Source organism: Numenius arquata, chromosome 4 (assembly GCF_964106895.1).
Source record: "Numenius arquata chromosome 4, bNumArq3.hap1.1, whole genome shotgun sequence".
In the NCBI taxonomy this organism is placed as follows: Eukaryota; Metazoa; Chordata; class Aves; order Charadriiformes; family Scolopacidae; genus Numenius; species Numenius arquata.
The window spans coordinates 19,117,358-19,145,150 of record NC_133579.1 but is presented as its reverse complement, the minus strand read 5'-3'; the positions used below and the strand labels follow the sequence as shown (position 1 = coordinate 19,145,150).

At 42.6% G+C, this 27,793-nt stretch overlaps 1 protein-coding gene across 2 annotated transcripts; it reads right to left on the bottom strand.

Annotated features, from left to right (window-relative positions):
- Window positions 1-219: 219 nt before the first annotated feature.
- ANKRD29 (ankyrin repeat domain 29) lies at window positions 220-27,478 on the bottom strand. 2 transcript variants are annotated; one of them, XM_074146742.1, is made up of 10 exons: window positions 27,458-27,478; window positions 21,980-22,090; window positions 19,909-20,007; window positions 17,413-17,511; window positions 11,476-11,574; window positions 8,418-8,516; window positions 3,500-3,598; window positions 2,954-3,049; window positions 1,860-1,958; window positions 220-303 (listed from the first exon to the last, which is right to left on the bottom strand). In XM_074146742.1, the coding sequence occupies exons 1-10, from the start codon at window positions 27,476-27,478 to the stop codon at window positions 220-222; spliced, it is 906 nt and encodes a 301-aa protein (XP_074002843.1). The 2 variants fall into 2 exon arrangements, with proteins under 2 accessions (XP_074002843.1, XP_074002844.1); XM_074146743.1 differs by lacking the exon at window positions 1,860-1,958.
- Between the last annotated feature and the right edge of the window lie 315 nt (window positions 27,479-27,793).

The following is a 27,793-nucleotide window of genomic DNA, read 5'->3' as shown; positions in this document are numbered from 1 at the left end:
TCTTGTTGCAGTCCTTCTGCGCTCAGCGATGGCAGGTGGAGGTCCTAGCCTGTGGTCACCCTGTGGCAAGGGCCTCGTGCGGTCAGGGAGCATGTACTGGAGAGGCTAATCAGTTCTGCAAACTGTTCCAACAAGCCCTTCTCAGGCAACCTAGGGTTACTGTCATGCTGCTGTGGTCAGTGCGCGTCTCTGTCAAACCGCATTTACTGCAGGGCTGCATTAGCTTTTCCTTTGCTTTTCCTTCGTACGGAGGAGTCGGAGGATGCGTTCATTTTTTGTTAGTTCTGCTGGCAGTTCGTTTGCCTGGAACAAAAAACCTTCAGGTTAGCAAAAATTAATAAATATTTCCAAATCACAGTTTAAAAGCATTACGCTCTAAAGAAGATGGTACTAGGCATTATAATGACATGCTTATTCCAGTGTTGTCTCCACCACTGTTGGAGATATCTTAAGAAGTCACCTTTCCAAATGGTGTGCAAATTTCACTTAAGTCTTCAAAATAATCCTAGCATGGGATTTGAGTGGTCAGCTCTGTTTGTGCTGACTGTCCAAGCTGAATGGTATCCCTTGGGATAACCTCCCTATGCTACTGCCACAAAATTAAAAGAGAACATAGCTGCCGATTTTTTGGGGGACATGAGGCAGGTCTTTAAGTGCCAAAGTCCATAAAAATCCAAGGGAAGACTTTAATTGCTACGAAATAGTCAGTGCTATTCTGTAGGATTGGGAATAGAACATCAGAGTTTGGTCTTCTGTATTTATTGAATACCATTTTGGTAACATGAAGTATTTATAATGAAGCTGCTTCCGAAAATCAGTAATTCTGTCCTGTAAATGTATTCTGTTGTGCCAAGTTGCATGGTATTAAAAAAAAAATAAATCAGTAGGAGAGGTTACAGCCACAGACTTTCTTATACTGCACACCCTCCTGCTGCAAATCACCGTCAGTAGCAGAAAAATCTTGCACATTCATTGTATGATAGTATCAAACCAAAATGCCTATTAATATGACCTACAGTATGAAAGCCATTAACTCTGCTGCCATCAAGTGGAATGATACAGAAATAACAGACACAGATTTTATAGTGAATGACCAAAACATTTAGAAGTTATATGCTGGATTACTTGTATTACAAACTTTGATTCAATCAATCATAAACCAGAAGTAAATACCAGACCGCCCTTAACAAACCCAGCTAGATATCAAATACTAGTGGCAAATAATTCATAGACACAACTCTGAGGAAGACATTTTCATGGAAATTATCAAACATGTAATGTTAAAACACTTTACAAAACAAAAACAAGACAAGTTTTCTGCAGAAAAGTTGCTGCCATAAAATCAATATGAAACTATTTCAGTAAACTAAAAGATTTGTAGTAAGATATGGGAAAGATGCACGTAATTTGAGATATTTTTTGCGTTAGCAATGTGCTGAATCCTAACCAAGTTTTCTTACCAAAAGCGCACAGATATATATTTCTCTTGCTGCTAAAATGTCTTCATTGCATCTTTGTCACAAGGCACAAACGTAAATTGTGACTTATTAAAACCAGTAATGGACTACTGTTTCCCTAAAACGCAACCTAGCTAGCCCACGACTAGCTATAGTTAACAATTTAACCTGTGGTGCTTATGTGAGTGCATGGTTGGCTATTCTCAGATTGACCTAACTTCACAACCACCAGCACCACCAGTGGCACTGGCTAGCACCCTTATAGATGCTTGTATACAGAAATGAATGGACCTAATTGTGGTGCTTCAGGAGAGGATCAAGAGGCAACCATGGACCGGTAGACAAGCACGGACTGCCACAGCTCATGTGGCACACAACCCCTCCTCACCCAGGATGGCGTACCTTGTTCCTCAGGCAAGGGTCTGCTCCTGCTTCGAGGAGCAATGCCACTGTCCTCACGTTGCCACTCAGGACAGCCGCATGGAGAGCAGAGGTCCCGTTCTAGAAAATACCGACGGAGATGTTCGTACCATGCATGGGAAGAAATCAAAAGGCAGTGAAACACAAATATTTGCAAAGAACAAGCCTACAAACAAGAAAGAAATAACATGGAATCAAAGGCTAGTGGGCTATGAAGGAGGTGATTTTAAATGCTTTAATAAAAATGAGAGTCAAGTTCACTTCACCACAGCAATATTTGCTTTTAAAAATTACCCTTGTCAATAGATTAGAGGTGAAATGAACACAGCACTTGCTTCTGCCTGGCAAAAATCAGCCATTAGCAAGTGAAACAGAAGCACATCTGTGCATTTTATCTTCTTTCTCTGATGATTAATAGTCTCAATGTCAAACAGCTGAATGGTGATTTTTTTTTCATGGCTGACCTTTTGTTTGTGGCTGCAAACTGACAGTTCAAATAAGTGTGCAAGCTATTTTATACTTGTAATTAACAACAAAGTTAATATGAGTCAGATTTTCAAGTACATCAATATTGCCAATTAGTCGCTTGCGCAGAGGCTATCAAAGTATGTGATTTATAGGCACATAAAATTAGATCAGCTATTAAAAAACAGTTTCCAAATATCTGTTATTTTTCAAGCCTTTTTGAATTCGAAAACAAAATCAAGTAGAGAATCTGGTCACAACATCTCTTAGGATAATATTTTGCTGACTGAATGCAATAGAGGGCAGGGTTTAATGCTAAAAACTGCACCATCAAGAGAAATCCATTTACAGTAGGAATAAAATCAGATGACAAAAAGCAGGAGAATTCTATGTACGACAAAATGTGCTTCCTCCTTCCAAAAATAAAATTCGCAATTTCATTTGTGTGTAGTGTTAAAGGCTAAACAAAATAATTTCATTTTTCTCTTTACTTTTTTTGGGCTCAAGCTCCTTATTGCCTTCCACTGTCATGATCATAAACATCAGGTCTTTCATCAGACCCTTTGCCTTCTTAAGTTTCTGCCTAAAAATCTGTGTGTTTCGCTACTGACCTTCAGCAGGCCAAGCGTGGGGGAGAATTTCAGCAACTCCTCTATCACATTGTTGTACCCTTTAATGGCAGCCTTCAGTAAAGCAGTCGTACCGTCCTTGAAAAGAGAGAGGAAGGTCAGTTCAGTTGTCACCAATGCTTTACCTGCATTCCACTCGGCCAGCTCTCCCCCACACCTCTGAGAGGAGGGTCTCCTCTGCTCGTCGTCTTTGAGGAGGCACCTCCACATATGCTACTGGTTTTAGGGCAGCTGGAGAATTGTTCCCCTGGCAGGTGAAAACTTCAGGGTGAGATGAACCCCCATGACACCCTGTATCATCTTTGTCTGTTATCTATATGGACATTTCCATTCCCTTATTCCAGAAGGTCCCTCTAGGAAACTGTCCCAGACACAACAGGAAAAAGGGAACCCACAGTGGGACTTTACAACCTGGCAAACAAGACAGACTCTGGGAACACCGGGCCTCCTTTCATGCAGCCTTGCAGCCTCAAAAGAAGCTGGGAGGTGTTGAGCTGCAGACAGATTGCAGGAAGAAGTGCTACTCACGTCCCGCGCGGCGTCTCGCTCAGCTCCCCGGAGCAGCATTACTCGCACCACTTCACTGTGACCCATCTGTGATGCAATCCACAAGGGAGCCGTCCCGTCCTGCAAACAAAATAAGACTGCTAAAGGTTTCACTTTAAGGACATTTTACTACCCAGGGATGCTTACTGGAATGGATGTACTTCGATTTCTCATTTAAATCCTGTATCACAGATAGGCATATGCAAAGTCACTTCCAAAAGCACTGGGTAGCTCAGCGTATCAAGTCAGAACCATTCCTGTTACGGAGTAGGGCCACCCTTCCTTAGCTGCTTTCTGTTGCATAGTTGGCCTGAAATGTGCTTTGCTGTGCAAACAGTTAAAGCCCTCTTTGGCTTACCAGTCATGCCTAAAATACATAGGGAAGTTTGAAATGTAAAGGCCAAAGGTATCCTGTGTGCTTTGAGCTCTGGCTGGCTAGATGTGACAGAAGATACAGGTAAATCTCAGCACGCTGGGACTGATTCTGCAGCTGGGTCTCTGTACATATGGACTGGAAGTTCTTTAGAGAAGCTAAGGAGCAATGCAAGATGATCACCAACCTTCAATGATAAGTTACATTATCCACCCTCAGGGAATCTGGTAAAAACTGCCTTACAGTGATGGGAAGTATTTCACAAATTCTATCTTCAAGAACTCAGCTAGAAAACAAGGCAATTGTCAAGGAACCCAGTGTGAAACAATTTGATTTGCAAAAAATTCTCCTATCCGATCATTATTTGAGCAGAAAACCTCAGAAAATAAAATGCACGTTTAGTATAATCTAAACTTTTTGATGGATTTCCATCCCAAAGGCAAAGGTGAATTGAAGCACCAGAAGTGTTTGTCACCACAGTTAGAATTTAGTTTTGTGTCTTTTCCTCCTTTTGCTTCTAAATGGCCTGATTCTCCAGACAACAGGAGGACTCCAGCAGTTATGTGGTGCCAAACTGATTCTCGTGGGCCTTTCACAAAAGGCTTTGCCTGTATGGACTTCAACATAAAAGGGAGCCCTTACATAGCAGGGTGTCTGCTTCTGCCTTCAGTGCTTGCCAGTTCCCCTCACCACCCTCAGCAGCCCGAAGACTTGGCAGGAAAAGGAAGACAAAATATACCAGGGCTTCTAAAAGAGCCTTAACGAGAAGTTTCAGAAAACAACTTTTTACTTTAAATTAGATATCTCCACCTTGATTAAAGAGGCAATCTCTCTCCTCAGTGCCAACTGAAGATTCACATAACTCACTCATGCAATCCAGAAAAACTATTGTTGAACCAGTTCTGTTTTCTATGGGCTAGTGACTTAATCCTTTGGAAGAAAGAGAAAAGTTTATTCCTTTGATATAATATTCTGGACTTCCCTTTTTTTTTCTGATTCTGAGAAAGAGCAAATGCACATCCTAAGATCTTCAGTCTTCTCAAATGGTGAGGAACAAGATCTTGACCCACCCTTGTACCATTTCTCTATAAATTAGCACATTGACATCTGTGACTGACCTCATTCTAGTATATATCCTGTTAATACAATGACTGTTCTTTTTAATTCAAAAATAACAAAGGCTGTCTTGTATACAGCGTATGTGATGTTAGCATGATGGCCAAAACTGTCCCTCTCCAATTTCTCTAGTGTTTTCCCTACCAGTAAGCTGACACTTCATTTTTTTTTCTAATCTCCCCCCACCAGAGGGCTCTAGAAAATAGCAATAGAGACAATGAAAAAGTCTATAAAACTTGGAAACTGAGAGCAGCCTACACAATTTAATATGCATGAACCAATGCTATGCAAATCCACGCTTCTATTTACACAAGAAATGCACGCATGGTCACAGCACAGGGAACACAGCAGCTTTCCTACAGTGAAGTTTGTAAGAACAACTCTTATTTTCAGGCATTTTCAGGTGAAGGAGCAGAAAGAAATACAAGTGTTGGGTAACATGCCTGTCACCATAAACTGTCCTTAATAGAATTGCTGTTAGACTCAGTATCTCAGTTATAGGGTAGAGGCAAAAATACATTGTGAGAAAGACTGACTGTCTTGGAGCACTTAGCCTGAAGAGAAGAAAGGTGATGAAGTTGATGGTGGGCTCACACCATCAGCTTCTCTCTCTTAAGCAAACAGCATCTAACATGCAGGTTTATGCAAATATATATAATATTTATATAGAGTAGATGAGATTTCTGTCCATTTTCATGTTGGTGTATGGTGCAAAAGAGATATTACATTGTACTAACAGGCCACATAAGAATTCCCATGTAAACAGATACTAAGGCTTGGAGATCAGTCAGGATCAAAGCGAGAAAAGGGAAAGATGCAGTTCAAAAACTACTTTCCTTTCCTTGTCCCCCTGCCCATCCAGCAGACTGCAATGCCAAATACACCATGTGTTTAAGCTGTGTTTATTTCTGTATTTGATTACAAATATATACTGTATATTTGATTACAAGTATAAACAGACTATATCTTGTTTTATCCAGCAGCCAGCAGTTCCAAACATATTCTGACTGAAATTTCTGATGCTCTTTCTCTTACCCATTAACTAATGACTTTGCTTTGCAACTTCAAATCTCAGCATTTGCTTGTGGCTTGGAGTTTTAGAAAAGGTCAGATTAGAGTGGGAGGTGAAATACCCCTTGAATTCTCAGTAAGGACTTCCAGGGACAGAGAGCCCCTACTCTCAGGCTACTCAGCATCATCTCCTCCACTGTTCTACCCATCAGTCCACTCTCACCACTACACCAGCTGAATGCTTGCTACTAACGAATCGCTAGCTTGTCTAAATTAGCCTATACTCCATGTAGGTTTACTGGCTTACATATATGTGTAATTGTACATCATGTATTAAGACAAATCATTACTTCTCAGAGTATTTTGAATCTGCTTAGGTAGTCAGGCTTAAGCCTGCTGGGACACAGGCTGCCAAAAAGGAGTGTAAAATTCATTGGCAAATTATCTCTTTGCTTTGTTTTTGAGTTGGAGAAGCAAAGAAACATCTCCCACATCAGGCTTCAGACACTGCCCCCAGCTCTGTCTAGACAAAAAGATGACAAAAGAATTCCTGCCCAGCTCTGCAATATCAGAAAGAACAGAAGGCGGCTAAAATCCAAGATAAATGTCATTGCCAAGGAAGAAACTTGCCAAGAATCTTCACTATTTGATCTTGTGAGAGCTGAGCTGGAGGGCCTGCACACAGACAGCCAGCGCCATCAGAGATGCTTTTTGGCGTCAGGAGCATCCCTGTGTCCCTGCGAGATGGGGCACAAGACCAAAGGGGAACTGGTACCCACTGCAAGAGCCGGAGGAGACATACAAGGCAGATGTACACACTCAGGCACATGAATCAAGCCCCCAATTTCACAAGGTAGGGAGGAAAACCTGGACACCATGAGGAAGAAGCATGAACTCACACCTGGCACTCTGCAGCCCTGCATTTGATGTTACATTGCTTAGAAAAGTTTCCTGCAGCAGTGAGCGCAGTGTCGTTTGTAACTGACAGTAAGAGTCATCTGACATCGAAACTGCCCCATCTAGAGCTACATTCCTCATGACCAACATGCCACCTTCGAACAAAGTACAAATTTGTTTGTTAGTACGAAAGAGACTGAAGTCCATCCAACCATTACTTAACTAATTAAACAGTAAAAATGTTCCATTTGTTAAGGAAATGTTTCAGATTACAGTGGGCCCAAATACAAATGCCACGGACTTATCCAGGCATCATCTTAGCAGGGATCGGAGGTACCCTGAAGCAAAGCCCGTCCTGCTGGAGATGAGACAGAGCCAGGAGGAACATTCACACAGAGTCAAACCTTTGCCTCAACCAAGATTTAAAAATGCGTCACGAAACATTGTGTTGTAGAAATTGGATTAGAGAGCTAAAAAAATACTGTCAGAAAGAATTAGCTGGGGCATTGTAATTATGGTTAGCAGAATGCAGGTTTTATGGCAGCATGGTGGAGCTAAATTGAACTCTCCTCACCTTTATTTTGGCCCATTCAAAAGGCCTTGCTCTGTTCTTCTACACTCAGCTTTCAGACTGCATTAATTAACAGCTTTTAACAACATTTCTTAATCTTGATCTTGGGAGATGGTGTGGAGGTAGCCTAGGAGCAACTAAAGCACCAGTCCGGGGAGTAGCTGCCAGCACAGCTCTGGTGCTGGAGAGCTGGGGGGAGAGGCAGCAGGAAAATTGCTTTAGTTTCAGCACATAAAATGCTAATCCAGTTTCCTTACAGTACAGGAGCAGCAGGGAGGCTATGCAGACCTACAGATGCAGCAGAAGTCATATAGATCAATCTCTGCTGCCAGGCTATGATTTGTCAGGCTTTTCGGTGTACATGAAAGGAAATACACAAAATACCTTGCAAAGCTCGTCACATGTCACGTTGTCCGCTGTCATTAGAGTTTTCACATGCCTGCTGACAAAAGTCAGTGATCACAGCCACCTGGCACCCATACATGACTGATTGCAGGGACAAGACCTCAGCCCATCAATTTAAACTGAGCAGTGAAGACGCAGGACAGCTACCTTGCCTGCAGGGTGTCAGCAGACCGCAGGGGAGACTCTCTCAAAGCAGGCAAAGATTCCTGGGAAGCCCTGTCTCTAACCAGACATTTCTAAGCGCTGGGAGTAAAGCTAGCTTTGCAACTCCCACATCTGGCTACTCAAAGCAGCAGCTAAATGTGCTGTTTAAGCACTGGTCTGAGAGTCAAGAAACAGCTATACAATAAAGAAGTCCTTTTTAGGAAACCAAGAGAGCTTTTATATATGTCTGTGTGCATCATGTATGCTTACGTATCCCTCAGTCAGCTTAACACCTAGGAAATCTCTCTAACCCAGTGTTAATTTTTCGTAACTGTAAAAAATAGTAATTAGACCCCAGGTCTTCCTTGAAGTCTTGAGCTTACCTGCCGTGGCTGGTTCACCTTTGCTCCTGAAGAAAGCAGCAGTCGGATGACATCCAGATAGCCTCCTTGTGCCGCCAGGAAAATTGCAGAAGCTCCATCCTAATAACAAATGCATCCATCTTACACCATGTTGAAATTATGCCATTTTTTTCCCCGTATAAAACCAAACCAAACTGGGTCAAGCTCTTCCTAAGCCATTATGCAGTGTAAGAGCATCTATGCAGCCAAGCCCAAGAAATAATTACCAAAATCCAAAGTCTAGTTCATGACAAAGTACGCTAACATTTTTCATTCAGCATGCACGAGTACTGGCTCCCATCATATACCAAACCGAGCATTAAATCCCAGGTCTGAAATTCTAAGAGTCTAGTTCATCAAAACATCGAACCACATAACAAGGAATTCATTCCTATATAGCAAAATATATTTATTTAGGTTAATTTAGCTTTTATATGTTCATAGATAGACACACATAGTGAAAATGCGTCCAAGTACTTTGCAGACCTGGAGGCTCCAGCATTGAAATCTGCCCTTTAGGCTGAAGGAGTAAGTACTGTGCCATACAACTGTGCCACCCCAGCAGCTACAGTGGCACTGCTCTTGCAGAAAAGACTCGACCTGTAATATAATCACGTAAAGTAGAACACGCAAGACAGAGTATCTCAAAGCCCTATCAGAAACCAGCATTTTCCTGCAAAAAACTTGTGAAAGAAATGAACAAATATGGGATTCTTTTTTTCCTCAACATGTCTCTCCTGTACAGATGTTCTTCAACGTTTGGCTTTACAGAAGCTTTTCCTTAGGTAAAAAATTTAGAAGTCATATTTCATTAATTTTTTTTTGATGAAAAATTTTCAAACAGCATTAGAATCCATCCAACCAACTGGAAGTGGAAATCTGCAATGAGGGTGGGAAAGGTGTTTACCCATCCTGTATCCCCAGCACTCAGCACAGAACGTGCCAGGGCAAGTTTTCCCAGGAGGTAAAATTCTTTTAGTTTAAATGGAGACACGAATGAATCCCCTCACTGCATCTCAGATGCACAAGTACACATCTAACCAATTTATGCATAGGCTTATCACAAAATACAGGGCATTTTAGTGGAAGCCTGTTGTTGACCTTGCTGGCATATCACTATGTTGGGACAGAACGCTGTTGTCTGCAAAGAGACACTGCTTAGCTATTCCTCTTTGTGCAAAACTCAGCACAGGCCTAGTGAAGCATGAGCTGAATATAGTGCCCCAGGGACTGAATCTAAAATGTTTGACCTTGATTTGAAGACAAATGTCCTGGTAAACAAGAGAGGTGTCTGCTGGTGCTACAAATGCATACCCCTGGGCCCTCCGATGGGCTGTTTCCTCTGGTTGCTATGTGAGCACATGGAACAAGGTGATGGTATCAGGTCTTTTGCAGGCTTCCTCCAGAGACAGGTATAGTGAGAACACTTCCATTTAGAAAGCAAACAAGGTTTTGTAATAGTAAAAGAGCTCTTTGTTATAACATCAATCAAGACGGAGAATCTTGGTTTCCCTACCATCCAACCATTAAAAAAATTAACTATTATTTTTTTGTACTTGATTTGAATTGCTGCTGCAATGAGAAAACTGTTTTAAGGCTACAAAATATTTCTGCAAGAAATACTCTTTAGTCAGGGTGTTCTCTCTTCTTCTCCTCTACCCCTCATGGTAGTCAATTTAAGATTAAAAAATCTCTTGGTGGTTTTGGGAGGACTACCTAAATGTAGGCTCAAAATCCCTCTCATTTGGCTGCCAGCCAGTGAAACTGCCAGCCACTTACCACTTTGCAAACACAGCTTGGCGACGTCCCAAAAAAGGAGCCAGTTTAATGCTCTTTTTCAAGAGATTGCGTTCTTACTCTATTAAGCGCTTGTTTCTGACTGGTTTTGCCCAGTGGCTGTGAGCAATAAAAATACATTTCTGAATCCAATTGCAAACATTGCTCATTTCCAGGAGAAACAACAAGGAAGTTATTTTACAGCCTTCATTTCTAGGTATGTGTCTGCAGGTGTGGCAGCACGGCTATTTTTAAACCGAGTGGTAACCCCTGGGATTACCATCCAGAGGTATGAATCACTGCCCTCAGATTAGAAAGGCAATTGCTATTTGTGCAGTAGCGAGGGTGGGACACCCTTCTTTAGGAACACGGAGTGAAGGCAGCACGGAGGTGGGGACCCCCTGTGCAACCAGCACACGGCTCCTAGCACCCTGGTGGTCACCAGACCTCAGTTCCCACCCGTGCTCATGGGAGCTGAGCGTGACAGCACCCTGCAGATCCAAACCCCATGGAAAAGGCTAAAAAGAAGTCAAATATCCCTGGGGAACAACTTCCATTTTGTCAGTCTCAAGTGCCCTGGGGTAGGAAAGAGTGACGGGAAGTGGAGAGAAAATCTGCCACTCATTTCTGCTGAATGCTGAAAAGCTCAACTTATTTGTGTCTCTGTTGAAGTAAATTAAATCCAGTGCTTCACTGGCTCGATCCAGCTTTCTGAAAAGTCAACTAAACAATCTCAGTTCAGCCATTTTAACCATTCTTTGCCCACAGCACTGACAAGGTAGAGATGCACAAATACCAAATGACATCATTTTAACTGACATTTTTAAAAAAGATTTTAAAGACAACACAACTTTTACTACTCTTTCTGGCAGAAAACCGATAAACTGATTCCGTAGTACATCAGTGGCTTTATAGCTGTTCACTCGTCTGTCTGCAGTGCAAATCATGGTAGAACATGACACGGTCTTTTCTTCAAAGGTAATGGACAGCACAAATCTGATCCAGATTTAGTACTTATCCTTCATACAGATAATGAACCAAAAGGCAGCCAAATCATCTTTTCTGATTTTGTGCTACTTCTCCCAGGGTTATGAAAAGCAGACAGTTAACAAAATTCACATCTTAGAAGAGCAGAGTACTATAAAACCGCAACGTTTGGCAAATGCCTCTGTGTGCTGGAGCCAAAGTATCTGCTGTTGTCCAACCAACAGCACATTCGTTCCACCACCAGTGTTGTCATTATTATCTGTGTCAAGTAACTCACATAAAGTTGATCGTGAATGTTGGCACCGTGCTTCAGCAGAGTGTCCACTACTTTTGCATGTCCGTACTGACAAGCAGCCAGAAGAGCAGTACCTCCATCCTGTGAAAAAGCAAAGAAAGGGTACAGTCAGGTGAGAGGGAAGGTGCTAGACTGAACATCACCATAAAACATAAGCAAATTTTAATGCTTTTCAGAATTTGGCTCATAGCAGTTCTGTAGAGACTAGCTACTGAATCTTTCATAATTTCAGTACAAAGTCTTGCCCCATAAATCTTTAAACTTGGCTCTGTCACTATAAACATTTTTCTCCTGTGGCTTTTTTAGCGAGGGACAGGAACCAAGAAAATTCTGCTATTTGTTTCTCATCTTCTGCATTCCCACTAGAAGCTTTGTTCCCTTCATAGCTCCAAGCTCCTCCATGTCTCTTCCCTTTACAGCCAGATCTCCCACGCTTGCCGAGATCTGTCACTTATTGAAGGACAGCACACCTTCCCCCTGCTCCAAAGCCTGCTCCAAAAAGGATCATCTACTCTTCTTTGGCCAGAACCTGCCTCTCACCTGTTGATTGTTGGCCTGAAAAAGAGCAGGGAGGGTGCATTTTGAACCATGCTAGCTAACTGTGGAGGTGTACATCAGACCAAATCCAAGACCATCAGTGAAAGCCCCATCACTTCTGCTGAAGAAGCAATCACTGCAGACAGGAGCAATCCCAGGCAGTTATAGTTACTGCACATCGCCACTAAAGGGAGACCTAGGCACATGCATCAAACCCTGCATGTAGAAATGCTCCCCTGGGAGCCATCTTAGAAGGGAAACACCACAGTGTCACTGGCAATTGACTCCAAGCCAGCTGAAACAACTAAAATAGCAAATGTGGGTCTTGCCATCTTGGTAAATGCACTATGCCCCACTCAAAAATTACCATTATTTCTAACACTGATACAGAGAGGAAGTCTTTATCTTCTGCCTGGGATGGCACCATGCCACCATGCAACACCTGGGATGACACATACCCCAAGTCATCCACACCAGAGGTCTTCTCTCTCCTTCCCTGCCTTCTCCCAGTCTCAAGCCCCTCCCCCACAAGATAAGCTATCTAAGTATTTCAGATAAATGGCTTCTGGAGCTGTTATTAACGTGGGCAAAAGATTGTGTTTTCCCTCAGCCTTGTCCTCTGAAACAGCTGCAAAGTTTTGTCTGAAATTTTCCACAGACAGATATCCACAAGAGAAATTACAGCTTGAATAGCCAAATGGATCTTTTACAATGGGAAGTACCAATCAAACTTATTAATCTGTGGTGCTATTTCATGCCTAAAATAACCTCATGAAAACTCAAGCTCTGACATGACTGAACCAACCCACAGAGACTCCCTATAGCTACTCTCACATCCTCATATTCACCCTTTCTCCCTACAACACTGAAAAGCAAACAAGGTTTGAGCGTCAGCAAAGTCACAGATGTGAAGCTGTTATGTGACAGTCTAGGAATTGCATATTAATTCTGGATCATTTGAGTAAATATAGTGTTCAATCAGGTTCAGTGGAATTAAGTTACTCTATAGCTACAATGAGTCATTAGACTTTCCTGTCAAATTAAACTACCCTAATGTAATAAGAACTGCTGGAGCAAAACACAAAAGCAACCACAATGGTTGCTGGATTAAAAAACACCTTGCACACACTTAAAAGACAATGGCAAAAGCTATTATCTCCATGAAATCTATTTCCTGTCTCCAACCAGCTGAAAGCCATTTTGCTCGATTACTGAGTTACCAGATCAAAGGGCTATAAACAAAAAACAGAGACGTTTTTAAAGACTCTTTCCCTGAAGGAAATGGAGAGAGAAAGGTTAGTGAGTTAAGAAGAGAAACTGTGCTATCCAGATTGGAGGTCCTCTGCGGAGAGGCAGGGAAGGACGAGTTTTAGGAAGCTTAAAAATATTGAGGTTCCCTGTATGGTGGGTGAATAGACACGCTCAGTTAGCTGTATATGGGAATAGTTTGTTTATTGCTTTATGGTCCATTTTTTGTTTGGTTGGGGTTTTCTCTGGTTTTTTGTTTGTTTGTTTTTTGTCTGTTTGTTTTTTGTCTGTTTGTTTGGGTTTTTTTAATAAAATTCTTGTGTTCTTAAACTCCAGTCATTTTAAGAAGATTGTCTGGTTATTAACACAATTTCTGAAGGGAACCAAATGACAGGTCCCAAATCAAAGGCAGGCCTGCAAAGCTAACTGCAGTTAGCACAGTAGAGCTGACACTCAATGCTTGGAGTACAACTGTGTGATCCCGCCTTGGGAGATGTCATAGCTTGAGGTTTAAGAAGGGAGACGCTTCTCGCAGGTTATCTCCAAGTGTCTTGAAATGGGGATCCTGACCAAGTGTTTGGTTGAATCCAGAGAACAGGTTGAGACAGATACGTTTTTGGAATGACTAACACATTTCCAAAATATATGATATACATCTTTCAGACTAGAGCGATCAAGTTTCCTAGATCACCCTGATCAGAGTCTAGGGATCAGAAAGAAAACATTTGGTCATCCCCAATTCCAGCTGCTGACCCCGAATCAAATATTTACTTGGCCAGAGAGATATGGATAACAATTCCCCAATCCAAAGATTTGGACCCTGATCAGGAAGACAGCTGGGCTCTAAGACCTGCTCTACTGCATCTTCTATGAAATTGAATACATTCAAAAGAAGAGCCTGAGATTCATTTGAACACTCTGATAGAGACAGCTCTTGCAGTAAGAAAAGCAAAGTTGGGACCAGAAATTTTTTTCACTGAAAAGGCCATGTAGTAAGATGGCACTCAATTCAACTGAGGAATTGTCAAACAGTGTGAAGGTCCATGGTTTCTTAAGAGGAGAAAAACTCAGCCCCCTCCAATCCCTATTGAGCTTCTGTCTTGCTTTCTCTTACACTTTCTTCCCTTTTTGCCAGCCTTTTCTCCAGCACGCTGTAGCTGGAGATCCCAGTGTTTTACAGGCCATTGGGAAGGCAGGTGAGTTATGAGGGAAAAAAAAAAAAAAGGAGAAAAAAAAAAAAGAAGTAAATGAACAAGAGTTTTAAAATTCCCTTCAGCCATGTGATTCCCTCTTTCCTTTTTAGCTTCAGCTGAGACGAGTAAAAAGCTGAAGAAGCACTTTTGGTACTGGCAAGCCTCTTGGAAACTCTGAGGGCAGCAAGCAGGAGCAGGGACACGTGAGCAACCACAGAGGTCCTTCAAGGGCCAGGGCGAGCGGGCAGCCGGAGGTGCGGCCGACAGACAGCACACTGCCTTAGGTTGATTCCTTGCTCATATCCTGTTTTCCTGACACCATGTAGCTCCTATTAATCCTTCCCTGCAAACCCTTTCAGCTCAGATAGGAGCTGGTTCTCTCAGCTACCTCTGCAGTTCTTCCTCTAAAACCATTTTTCTCAACCCCCACACGGTCTGTCCTCCCTGTACTGGTGGTACATGCAGTAGCTGCCAGTCTCCCCTGGGGAGTACTTGGAACAGCAGCACCCGGTAAGACCAGGTAAGACCAGTGTAGACTTCCCTGTCTATTCGCCTACCTCCTCCTGCACCCCTGTCACCATCACCTGAAAGTAGCTTAGAATTACATGGTGTTTTGTGACCTCTGAAATAACGCTACAAGGCAGGGGAACTGATCTTCCGCAGTCACTACCTGCTGAAAAATAGCCTCTGACACACTGTTTGACCTGCAGCATTGCTCAGAAAACATGCCCCTATGCAAACCCTTTTAAGAACCCGCACATTTAGAACATGTCTCAGAATAAGAAAAGAGAGCGTGTTTCAATTTATGATGCATAGAATGGTTTAGGTTGGAAGGGACCTTAAAGATCATCGAGTTCCACCCCCCTGCCATGGGCAGGGACACCTCCCACCAGACCAGGTTGCTCAAAACCCCATCCAGCCTGGCCTTGAACACCTCCAGGGATGGGGCAGCCACAGTTTCTCTGGGCAACCTGTTCCAATGTCTCACCACCTTCATAGTGAAAAATTTCTTCCTGATATATAATCTAAATCTACCCTCTTTCAGCTTAATACCATTACCCCTTGTCCTATTTCTCCACTCCCTGATCAAGAGTCACTCCCCATCTCTCCTGATGTCCCTTTAGGTACTGGAAGGCTTCTGGTCATCAACCAGAAGATCCCAGAAACTGTTTGGGCTGAAACACTGGCCTAAAAAGTCTAAGACCTCTACCTTCACTGCACCTCACCCCCTGTGGAAGGGATCACAAGGTAGGCTCAGAGTGTGTAGCCTCATGTTGCATACCTGCAGATGCTCCAGAGAGCATCTCTGAAAGCTCAGTCGTTCCCTGTTTCCTGAGCATCCCTCCCCTCAAGAAATGCAGTGAGACTTCAAGTCACTTATTAAAAGAGATTTTGGCTAACTTGGTTGGTCTGGGGTTGGTTTTTTTTCTCCCTGCAAGAGCTAAGGTTTGCAGTGCTTGTAATCCCCTGCTTTGGAAGGCAGTGGTAGAACTTGCTGACTGCAGTGTCTGAGCATTTCAGAAAATAGTACCCTTTTAGGGATGTCAGACAATGCAGAATAATATTATTGAATAATATGTATTTTATAATATATCTATAATAACCTTCAATAATACTATTTGTTCTCTTTACAACAGCAGCAATTATTGCTAGTTACTTTATTACACTGTTTTAGAATGTTTGCTTTGTCTGCTGTAGAGAATATCAACTCTAATGATACAAGGTGTGACAAGAGTTGAATGCCTATATTAAGATAGTTCTTCATCACTCACATGTATGAGTAACAAATGTACACTCACATATATGAGTAACAAATGTAGTAATTACAATTTACAGAGAAGTACATGAAAAAGAAGATGTTGGGCTTTGCATTTCCTTGCTTTAAAGTCTCTGTATCCTAGGATACATTCAATTTGTTTTCTTATTTCAGTTCCACATTTTCACTTCTAATATAAAGTTCTTTGTAAATTGATTAATTTTCCAGTGCCCTTTAAAAACAGGCAGGATCAGCCATATCTTTTCCAATGCTTCTCCCAGCTGTGTGCCTTAATCTGAAAATGCCTTGTCTCTGACCTGAAAAGGCATATTTTGTCAGCTGTATCGTTTCTGCGGTTTTGGGGGGTGTGCGTGGTAGTGGTGGTGGAGAAGCCTGTTATCTTAGTTACTTGTTAACAAAATGATGGTTTGATGGAGTAATTCCAAGCTACAAAACCCATATTCTTAAATCAGAAAATGGAACGGACAAAAAAACACACTACGTGGCTGATGGAAGATACGTACTGTCAATGCAGTATGTTCTCAGTGGTGCCTTCTGCTCAGGTATACACTGCTGCATAAAGTTAAAGGTGGTTTTCCACCCATACTCAGTCTAGAAGTTCAGTAGGTTACCAAAGCCCAGTCTCAAAGCTGTAAGTGTTTGGATCCCCGAGCCAGACCCAGGATCTACCATCTGTGTTTTTGGCTATTCTAAGAAGATTTTGAAAAAGGACCCGCCTGAACAAAAAAATAGAAGCTCTGAGGTGTATTTTAGATGGAGTAAATGGGAATATAGGGAGGACTGCAGTCATTATACTCTTATGTATCCTATCGTGGTATGCAGAGACTTCCCAATGTAGACAAAACTTCAGTCTATGCAAGTGAAGGACATACCTAACATGGGATCCTACCTAACATGTACAAAAAGACCATTAGTTCTTGTATTGGAGGATGGCTTAAGAGGAAAGACTGGTATCACTATCAAGCTAGTCCCAAGCTAATATTTTCATAATATGTTGCATTACTCATATTAGTCAGAAAACATTCAAGTGAGGAAATCCTTTTATCATCTTCCTGTTGCCATGTCATGTTTCATGTGAATACAAAAAACCAGCCTTGGTTGTTAGAATGCATCAGCATGCAAATATAGACGCATCAGCATGCAAAAATAGACCCATCATCTTACTTTGTTCTTAAATTCAGTGGAGGCTCCAAATTCAAAGAGAAACTTCACTACATCATTGTGGCCTTGCTGCGCAGCAAAGAACAGAGAAGTTGCACCTGACTGTAAGGAAAAAAAGGCATTAAAAAAAACCCAAACACATAACACACTTGGCTGAAGTATATACATTTCAAGTTGAAAAGTATTGACCACAACCACTTGAGCATCAGCTGAAAAGACATGATGATTTTGAGGACTCCAGAGGATACCAGGTATCTTAGGTCAGTTTTCTTCTCATTGCACTGAGAAATCTGTCTAGCGTCACACATTTGAGTCAATCCCAAATTTCACAAGGGGCTTCTACACAGAGTTTCTAATATATACTTAGGATTCACTCATTTCTACCCAGTCACCAGACAGGGAAAGCAAGCCCGTGGTGAGAAAAGAAGAGTCTTGCACAACAGATGAACAGCCAATTTGAAACCAAACCAACCCCTATTCCACCTGCTGCTACAATCTGAGACAAATAGGAGCACGGGACGGATTTGTATCAGGGTGTGGAAATTCCAGGGAGGTGGTTAGTTGGTAGAGCAGAGCTCTCCCTGCCTTGACTCTCCACTGACAAAATGTGATCGCTGTTAGCGCAAGTCATCTTTGTCTCTTGCAGCAGTAGCTCCCCATCCAGCCAAGCAGCCTTCAAGCAACTATTACCCGCCCCACAACTCCTGCTTTCCCTTAACCTCGCTGAAGAACTGAAACCTCATATTTTATTCTAGTTCTATAAAATACTGTCATTAACATGTGAGTAAATCAGGACCAAAAAAGGAAGATGTAAGATTTTAATGGGTGGACAGAAAGAAAGAGGAAGGGAAGGAAGAAAAGGAAGGGAGAAAGAGATAAAGTGAGAAAGAAAGAGAGAGAGGGAAATAGAGAGAGAGAGGGAAAGAGGGAAAGAGGGAAAGAGAAAAAGAGGGAAAGAGGGAAAGAGGGAAAGAGAGAAAGAGAGAAAGAGAGAAAGAGAGAAAGAGAGAAAGAGAGAAAGAGAGAAAGAGAAGCAGGCTTTCCTGACTTGGGGCTCTCTCATCCCATGCAGAAGGTGCAGGAAAGGGGAGCTACATATGAAATTCACTCCAGTGCCCAAAGTCTTTATAATAGCACATGGTCCCTTGAGACCATTGCAGAGCCCCCTCTCACAGACATATTTATGGGGCTCTCACTTCTCCACCCTTCACAACAACTTCAGAGTACAAGAGCGCTCACTGGTTTGAGTATGTGGATTTAGTTTCAGAACAGTGCTGTTGGTCTTTAGGGCTTAAACTTCATCTGTTTTGCTTCCTCTCTGCAACAGAGTGATTTTGGAGGATTTCAGTGTTTCTCTTTTGTTGGCTTGCTTAATCAGTATGTCCTGAGTGATGCTCAAGAGCAGCTCCATAAAACTGTTCTCAGCTTTTCCTTTTGTTACTGCTTTTCAAGCAATGTTTACCTAAGGGAGGGGACATGTTAAATATATGTTTCGTTGGAACAAGACCCCAGTGAAAGACACTGACAATCATGGTTAGAGCAAGTTTAGGCCAGTAAGTGCAAAGGCACTTATATCATCGAATGTGGCATTCACTGACTCAGTAACTTGCACATGTCAGCATGACATTAATGCTCTAGTTCCAGGTAACCAAGGAAAGTGAGAAACATTGGCTTGCATTGTCAAAGCAACGAGCATACTGCTGTCCTGCACTGCCTGCTGCCATCCCGTGTTCCTGCATGCCCTCCTTAGACTGCTCTTCTCTCAGGACCAGTCCAACTGTTGTTGTCCCAGAGCAATTCTGCTCTCTTTGTACACAGACCAAAGTGGCTGCAGGTACTCCTTACAACCGTTCGCACGGAGTAGGAGGGGAAGGCACTTTCCCCAAACCAGCCGCTGACATCTCTTCCACAAGCAAGCATGTCATGGTGTGAGAGATGCCTCTAATGCAAAGCAGAGATGCAGGGAAGGGTATGGGTGATAAAGCTGTGTGATTCTTGGAGATGAGTTGGCTCAGACTAAGAGGCAGACACTCCAAAGCATACAGACTCAAAGTAATCCCTGGGCTAGCAATGGCATCCACTCTATTTTAATGACCATATTCTACAAATCAAAAGGTAAAGGACTTCTCCTTATCAGTTATCCCATCCAGAGAGTTGTAAATTACTGCGCAAATAAGCAAAATTGCAGATACATATATGGTGTAATCCTGGGGGGGGTGGGGTGTTACATCTCAGATGTAACTGACCCTCACCAACCAGATGTGCTGGAAATATTTGATGAATTATTTATAAATGTATCACTGGCACCTCATTTTCTATTATAAACTCCAGACGCCTTATTCCTCGACATCCTCAGGAAAGCAGAACCTGTTTATATATGCACTGCACAGCAAGTGACAAATAAGCAGTTGGTAAAAAGCAGCAGACAACACTTTTATTATTCCTAATAAACCAATAGTCAGTTAATCAATCCCTGCTTGAATGCAGAACTTCTCCTACCTCTCTCTGCAGATTGATATCTGCTCCTTGCAACACCAATTCCCGTACGCAATCTATGTGGCCATAGTAAGATGCTACCATCAGAGCTGTTGTGCCAAGCTGGGAGTAAGGAAAAACAAGTCAGTACCTTCAACAGACACCTTCAGCTCTCTGAAAGAGACAGCACCTCTTCTGAAAGCTGAAAGAAGCTTATGATCATTGAAAAACCTGCTATCAGGTTTAAAATTTACTATCAAGAATACTTTGGAAATAAACAATTAGCAGGTGTTAAAGCAAAAACATTACTGCCTGCAGTGCTAGAGCCTGACCATTCAACATGTGTCCAATGACTTCTCCTTATTGTCCCAAAATAAGTGCAACAAAAATAACAACAATATTTTTGATTTATACGCAGCATTTTATCAGAGAATCTCAAAGATCTTTGCATCATTTCCAGAAGAACGACCTGAGGTAGCCTTAGACACAGGAGCTGAGTGACTTAGCTGAGTCACTTAATTGTGAGTCATAGTCAGCAGTAAGGTCCGGGTGATTTAATACTGATTCCCTATCCAAATGATGAGAGCAGACTCACTCTGTGACTCTTCACATTATATGAGAGAACTTTCCATACCAGAACTATGTGTTCAGGTCCCCTCAGTACCCCATAAGGTCACCGCTGCAGTGAAGCAAACAAAATTCAGGTTATATGTATGTGATGTACGGACAATATAAAGGAACCACATGCATAAGAATGGAATTTATCCTTCTAAAACATTCACACACATCACTCCAATCTAAAGAAGGAACGTGTGATGCATTCAGACGCATGCAGCCTTAATTGTACAAAAATATTTTAGTCTAGAAAATGCATATGGCTGATATAATTAACAAGTCAGGATATTTTATAATGTATTGTAAAAATTCTTGATTAAGGTTAGCCTTATTTTGAGGAAAAATGAGCAGTAGTGGACATTATTTCTTTACATTGATCTCTGTCCTGCTTCATGCCCTCATCTGAACATCCTTCCCTCCCTGTCAGACACTCATAGCATCAGCTCCAGAAGTACTGCAGGACGAAAACTTGCCTGCAGGGCAAAAATGAAATGAAAATGAAAAGGTAGGTTAAAGTCAATGGGCTTAGAAAATCTCTTGCACTTTGAAGGTATTCAAAGTAAGAGAAGCTGCAGCAGGTTCATGTTTCAGGCTGGAAGTGGCACTAATCCTGTACAACACAGGCACGACTCTCAATAAGTCATCCCAGCACCAAAGAAGCCTGGGAACTTCCCAGCCTTGGATTTTCCTGCTCTTTGCCATAGCTCAGTACAATCATGTCTCCATATGTTGTAGGCAGAATAGCAAGACATACCCATTGTCTGTGTTTTCAACCCATTTCTAATCTCAGAACTTATTTCAACCCATGCCAATTACAGTAAGGAAATCCCCATGAAATCTTTCTGTCACGTGTCTGGGCTCCTCTTTGCTTGGAAATTGTACTGTGCCTTTGTGTTGGTGCCAAGTCCAGGAGATACTGGGGTAGGGGGGAGGAGGAAGTTAGGAGGCCAGCAGTCCTTCTGACAGCCCTGCCGGGTGTAGGATGCTGCGTGCCACACAGGGTGGGAACGGCTGCACATCAAATGCAAACTTAAAAAATTGTCAAAACGAAAACTGTGGTCCAGGGTTATTTTTTTGAAAACTAATTATGAGGCGGTCTGCTAGCTGACAGAATCATTGCTGCTTGGGCTCAGTTGAGTTGACTCTTCACCGTGATCTATTACTACACTGACATTTCCTTGCAAAGAGAAGCCCGAGGTGCTAGGATCTGTGTTTTTAATGTCAGCGCCACAAATAACTGTGTAAGACACATTTTTGAGTGCTGGCAAATTCCTAACCCCTTGCCACTGATGTAAATCATCACACTATTTTATCTTGAGTTTCAAACTTGCTTCCTGACAAGAGAAGGCTTTAAATCATCCCTAAGTGCCGTAAGACTCTCAAGTGTTCCATGCCAGATCCCTGCCACACCCTCGGTGGAGCGGGCTGTGGGAAGCGATGTAAAATCAGTGCTGGGGGTGTAGGGGCATTGTGCGCATACGCTGTCTTTGCAGTCCACGTCTACTCGCCCACTGTTCAGCAGCAGCTGGAGGAGAGCCAGGTTTCCTTTTCTCGCAGCCCAAAACGCAGCATTGGCGAGCGGTGTTTCTTTCTGGTGAGGAAAAAAAAAAAAAAGAAAAGAAAAGGAAAAAAAAAAAGAGCAGAAATAAGACACTTTGGAGGACGCATTGGATGAGCACACACATGCAAATTCTGCATTCAAGCCAAGCAAGTTTCATCTTAGTGTGCTGTTCTTTCAAAGCCAGAGCATAAGGGAAAGCTAATTTAATTTCTTTGTGCAATTAAAGAGATCGGTCTCCCTGTGCTACGTCATGTTGTTTCAGGTCTTCCCTGTGTCCGTGGCAGCCTGTGACTCTTAGCTTGTTCTGTAATGAGAGGCAACAACGCTAGCCCAGATCCACAGGGAAACATCACAGAAAACAACATGCTAACGGGTACCTGTATTGTCTGCTTCTGTGGTGGGGCTGGGCACAGTTAGAGAGGCTGAGTCATCCTGCTGACATGTCCTGCTGCAGGACATCCTCCTGGGTTTCAGGTTAGCTCTCTGACATCTCCTTCTTTTCTGCACATAAAGTCCCAATACAGGAAAAATATTGTTCATGCATCTCCCATACTGTTTGGTCTGTCTCCTCCCTGGTATTAACACCCTGTAACTGTGGCCACATGAGCTATCTCCTGGGTGATGATATAAAAAAAAGGGCTAAAATCTTGCTGTCTATATGCTTATGGATTCATTTACTGGGTATACGAGGCAATATGTAAGGCAAAATTAGGAAACTCTGAAATCTAGATAACACCGGCCACTGTTAAACAAATTGATAGTAATATAATACTCCTTTGAGGCTTTCTTAGTCCTAGAAACAATGCCACGGTGGGACTTCTCCTGGGTAGGAGCAAATTATCGCTGCCCCAACATAGGAGGAGGACAGCAGAAAAAACCACAGACTTTGCTGCTGACCCCCTTATGTGATCCATGCAGGCAGCCGCCAAAATGCTGCCCTGACAGGTAAGCATTGCGCTGATTTTTTAATAAGGCCCGAAAGCACCAACAGTTCAGTAAAGCATCGTTTCACTGATAGTCATCTTAGACCAAAACAGTGTCAAAAACAGCCGGGGGCCTTGCTCTCCAGTGAATCCTGCCTTCAGGACAACCCAAAGAGAGTGCAGCGCGGATATCAAAGTCAATCATTCTGCTTCAGAAAATGTAATACACACTTCTCCATGTCTAAATGTCAACGGGCACGTGTAATGTGGTAGAGAATCAGGACTGAATGGTTTTATGGCTGATACTTAAAATGCACACATAAAGCAGAGTTTAAATTGCTTCCTTCACTGGCATGCAGATGATCGACTTTGCGGAAACCAGCAGACACAAGACCAATCCTGTGTGAATCTATCCCAGACCTGTCGCACTTTCCATGGGTTGCATTTTTAATATTCATAGGTTGGAAAACTGGCAGCTGTTTGAATTGAGAGGAGTTTCCAACAGTCAATAAATTATAAGACACTTCCTATAAATTGATAGTGCTATTCCTTGAACCAGCACATGTAGGGGCAGGAGTCTGAAAAATTTAGCAAGTGCAGTAGGCTAAATTCTGATCTTCCTTTTACAGCTAATACATTTCCCCTGGTGATCTGTAGATAACATTGATCAAAGTAGAGCTAGCAGTTTATACCCTCCTTGCTGGCAACGCAGTAGTGTTTTCCTATCTTTACCCTTACAAACACTAAAATTTTATGTAAAAGCAAACATCTGACCTAACCATTCAGTAACTCATGTTGCCCTTTTTGCTCTGATTTATTAGGCAGATACTTATTTACAGAGCTGGTAGTTAGGAATATTGTCTGATTGTCTTTGTTATTGTGATATTCTGTGGAAAGCTACTGCAAAAGAATAATGTTGAGACCTTACAGAATGGAAAATCAAATTCCTTACCTTTTATTGTCTCACTCTACTCCTTAAAGTTTTAGAAAGCTTTGGGGTGTGTCAATATATCCATACAGGGAAAGATTTATTTTATCTGGCCCGGTTTTCACTATGAGGACACAGTAGCAATGTGACTGCATTTTATTATGCCTACCATATGACAACGCCTTTATCGATCAGGTAGGCAGGAACCAGAATAAATATTCAGGAACTCTTGCTTTCATCAGTTTACACGAGGAGAGAAGAGAACTAAGTTGCCAAGTGTTACCCTCATCTGGAAGTAGAAGTCCAAAGTCTTTAGCCTTATGAGTCATAAATTCCTAACCTCTCTTTTTCCCCCTGTAGTTCCTATAGTAGCCCTCCAGCAAAGTTGTCCTCGTATTTTGGATCAGACCCAAGGAATGGAAGAATTCTCCAGTGCATCAAGGACACAAAACCAGGTTTTTCCCAGTGGTGTTTTTGACCCAATTAGGAATAACTGCTATCAGTACTTGTACTTCCCCTCATGCCTCCACGTTGCTGGGGATTCCTCATAGAATAGTATACAGCACACTCACACCATCAACCATGCAGTGATTAGATAAAAAAAGCAAACACAGATCTGAGCTATTTTATCAGCTAAGATGAATGGAATGTGCAAAATCATTCAGATGATCTGGGCACCCTGCAAGGACAACCTCAAGGACTGCCATCTGGCAATTTCTCTTCTGCTTTCAAACCAAGGATTTATACCTCTGTGCTGTTCATTTTCAGGTGATATCACTAGCAGGCAAAATATAAGACACTACTTCGGGATTAATAATCTGATTAATTGAACAATTTTTGAGCAGTAAAGGGGTTTTAAACGACAGGGTATGACATAAACCTTGATTGCTGTTGTTCAGTTATGAATTCAATCTTGTCTCATCAGATACTTCTTAGGGAGAGGTACTGTGAAATTTCAAGAGTTTAGCTGGATGCAATTTTCATGAAATTCTTATTATAAAGCTAGTCTGTTCCTAAAAACTCCTGAAAGTAAACAACTGGCCCTCAGCATTGACAGTCAGGGAACAGAACGCAATAAACATTTGAAAAAGTGATTAGCTAATAGCTTTGGTGAAAATGGCATGTTTCATTATGTCACTTGTTCCAGCATCAGCAACTTTTGGGATACAATTTCCTCCACTTCATCAAGATCTCTAAAGCATTACTTCAAATTCTGGCTGTGCTATTAATTTTAATTGTTTATATGCTTTTACGAGATGAAAAGCTGGCATTATATTCATGCTGTATTGACATCAAGCAAAAATACTTATTAAAAAACGGCCTAGAGGAAAATATATGTTATACATCTGACAAGACCATTTCTGTGCAGCAATACAGAGAAAATAAAATGTGATAATGTATTTGTATGTGTCATTGTATGAATATTGAGGGGAATAGGTTCATTTAAATGCTGTGATGAGCACCTCCCGCTCCCTGCCCAACCTTTGACGAGCTGTTTGCAGAGAAGAGGCAGGTCACAGTGGGGTAACAATTGAGGAAGAAGAGTGCAGTTCTTAAACTGTGATCTTAAAGATGAAAGAAAAGAGGCAATAGGGAAAGAGAAAGAAAGGAGAGGAGAAAGAGAACACTAGCCCAGTGACTTGTGCCTTGTGCCTTGTACTGTCAACAAACCAAGGAAATTCCCTTTTCTTTCTCAGTTTCCAAAACAGTCCTAATGGAAAGAAGGAATTGAGTAAAAAGTTTTAAGAAGTAGAACTGGAAACCAGGATCAAGCACGATAAAATAGAAAACGTTAGTTGGACTTAGGAGGAAAGAGAGAGGACTTTATTAGCTAGCAATACATCCTACATAGCATAATAGAATGGTTTAGGTTGGAAGGGACCTTAAAAATCCTCTATTTCCAACCCCCTGCCATGGACAGAGACATGAAGAATCCTGATAAAGAAAGGTCCTTCAAGGTATAAATGTAACTTTATATAGGCAAGAGCTGGGAGAAGAAGAGAGGATATTCATGTGTATAGGCGGTGAGAAAGATAAATGCTGCCTTGTGGGTAAGTAAGTAGGATGGTAAGATGGAAAACATGAATAGACAGCGGCAAACAGAGACAGTAGGAATCTAAGGTAAGTACACAGTCTTCTGAGAGAAAGTGCCAAGCAAAAAGACACAGAAAAGAGAGAGAAATCAGAGGGAGGTCGGGGCTGCAATTCTCCAGAGGGAGAGGGAGCAGGCAGTGAGCTACCTTGACCAGGAGTGCTTGAGGGAAGAGAAAGTGAGAAATAGGACACAGAAAAGGAGCTGATAGGAACAGAACAGGAAAGAAGACCTGAAGGACTAGGTAAAAAACCAAGGAGGCCAAAAAAGGAGAAGGTGGCAAGAAGAAGGGGCTGGCACCACCAAGAACATGGGGTTAGCATCTGTTAGGATGGATGCTTGTGAGAAATGAAGGTGGGAAAAAACTCACAGAGACAGAATGGAGGGACTGAATAGACTGAAACTAAGAAAAATCCAAACAGGGATGAGACCAGTGCAGGACCGAAAAGGGCATGACCACAAAGACTTCACCACCCAGTGTAAGGCTGAGCTGTGAGCAAAGGTACCCTGCTCCTTGCCACACCAGGGCTTTAACTGCAGGTGGAAACCACCTGCTGCACCACCACTATCCAACCGACACAGTGCCACCACAGCACCAGCACTCCCTGGGGTGGGGGAGGCACCTTGACAGGAGCGAGATGCAAGTACAGGGAATAATCTATCAAATAAAGCAATGCAGCACAAGCAACATGGCAAAGGACTGGCACAGAGCTGGTGATCAATAAGAGAAGGGCAAGCACAGCATCCAGAAAGTGCATAACCGAGGAGAAGATGTACATCTAGCATATATATTATCTGTTAGCATCAGCAAATTGCTACTTGTTTCCCTCTTTGCCATTTGATTTTATTAATCCTGTCCTCAGATTAAAAAAAAATACTTTAGGCGATCTTTTGAAAATTACTGCTCTTGCATGGTTTTGGGTGGAAGAAGCACAAAAAGTGACAGGGAAGGGAAGGAACCAGCCTGGCTTCAGTGGCCGCCACAGCCTGAAGAGAAGAGCAGGGATAGATGCTGCCTCCCTAACTATTACACAACCAGCACTAGCAGAGATGATCGGAAAAGTGGAGAGGAGGCTCCTGACTGCACCAATACCCACAGTGCTGAGCCCGGCCACCCTAAAGCCGGCGTGAAGCTTCATGGAGGTTTGCAGTTTATGTAACACCAACCCTGCAGCTTTTTGGAGATGCCAGCAGTGGGAAGCCCCCGCTCCATCAGCTGCCACCGCAGTACTCCCGGGGCACCCCATAGCCCGGGAAGGAGGCTTCTGTTTTCTTTCCTTCCGCCCTAAACCACCCCCGTTTTTCCTAAAAAAAAAATAAAAAAATAAAAAATAAATAAATCCCATCAGTCCCCAAATCCAAGAATATAAGGGAGCATTTCGCGGGATGCCGGCACGGCGAGCACCAAACGGGCATCTCCCCCCCCCCGCCCCTCTCCCCGGCGCCCGGCTCACCTTGAACGACATCCTGCACATCGCAGCGCCCCGCCTCCGCGCAGCTCCGCGCCGATCCGCTCAGCTCCGCGCCCATCCGCGCCCCGGGGCTGAGCGGGGCCGGGGCGGGGCGCGGGGCCGGCGCCTCCCTCCCCCGTGTCTTTATGCTCATGAGTTTCTGGCTATTATTCCCCTTTAAAGGCTTGTGGGGGGAGAAGAAGGGAGGGTAGGGATTGTTTATTTATTATTAAATTATTATTATTAATTTATAATATAATAATTAGTAATAATCATCATCATCAGTGGGCACGGCTCCCCTGCAGCCACCCACACCCCCAGCAAGACCCCACGGTGGGG

Coding starts and splice junctions, on each gene's coding strand:
- ANKRD29 (XM_074146742.1), bottom strand. CDS start 27,478: ATGTGCAGGATGTCGTTCAAG. Junction 11,575..17,412: donor CCACTGAATTTAAGAACAAA/GTAAGATGATGG, acceptor GCTTTTTCACAG/GATGGAGGTACTGCTCTTCT. Junction 8,517..11,475: donor ACATTCACGATCAACTTTAT/GTGAGTTACTTG, acceptor ATTTGTTATTAG/GATGGAGCTTCTGCAATTTT.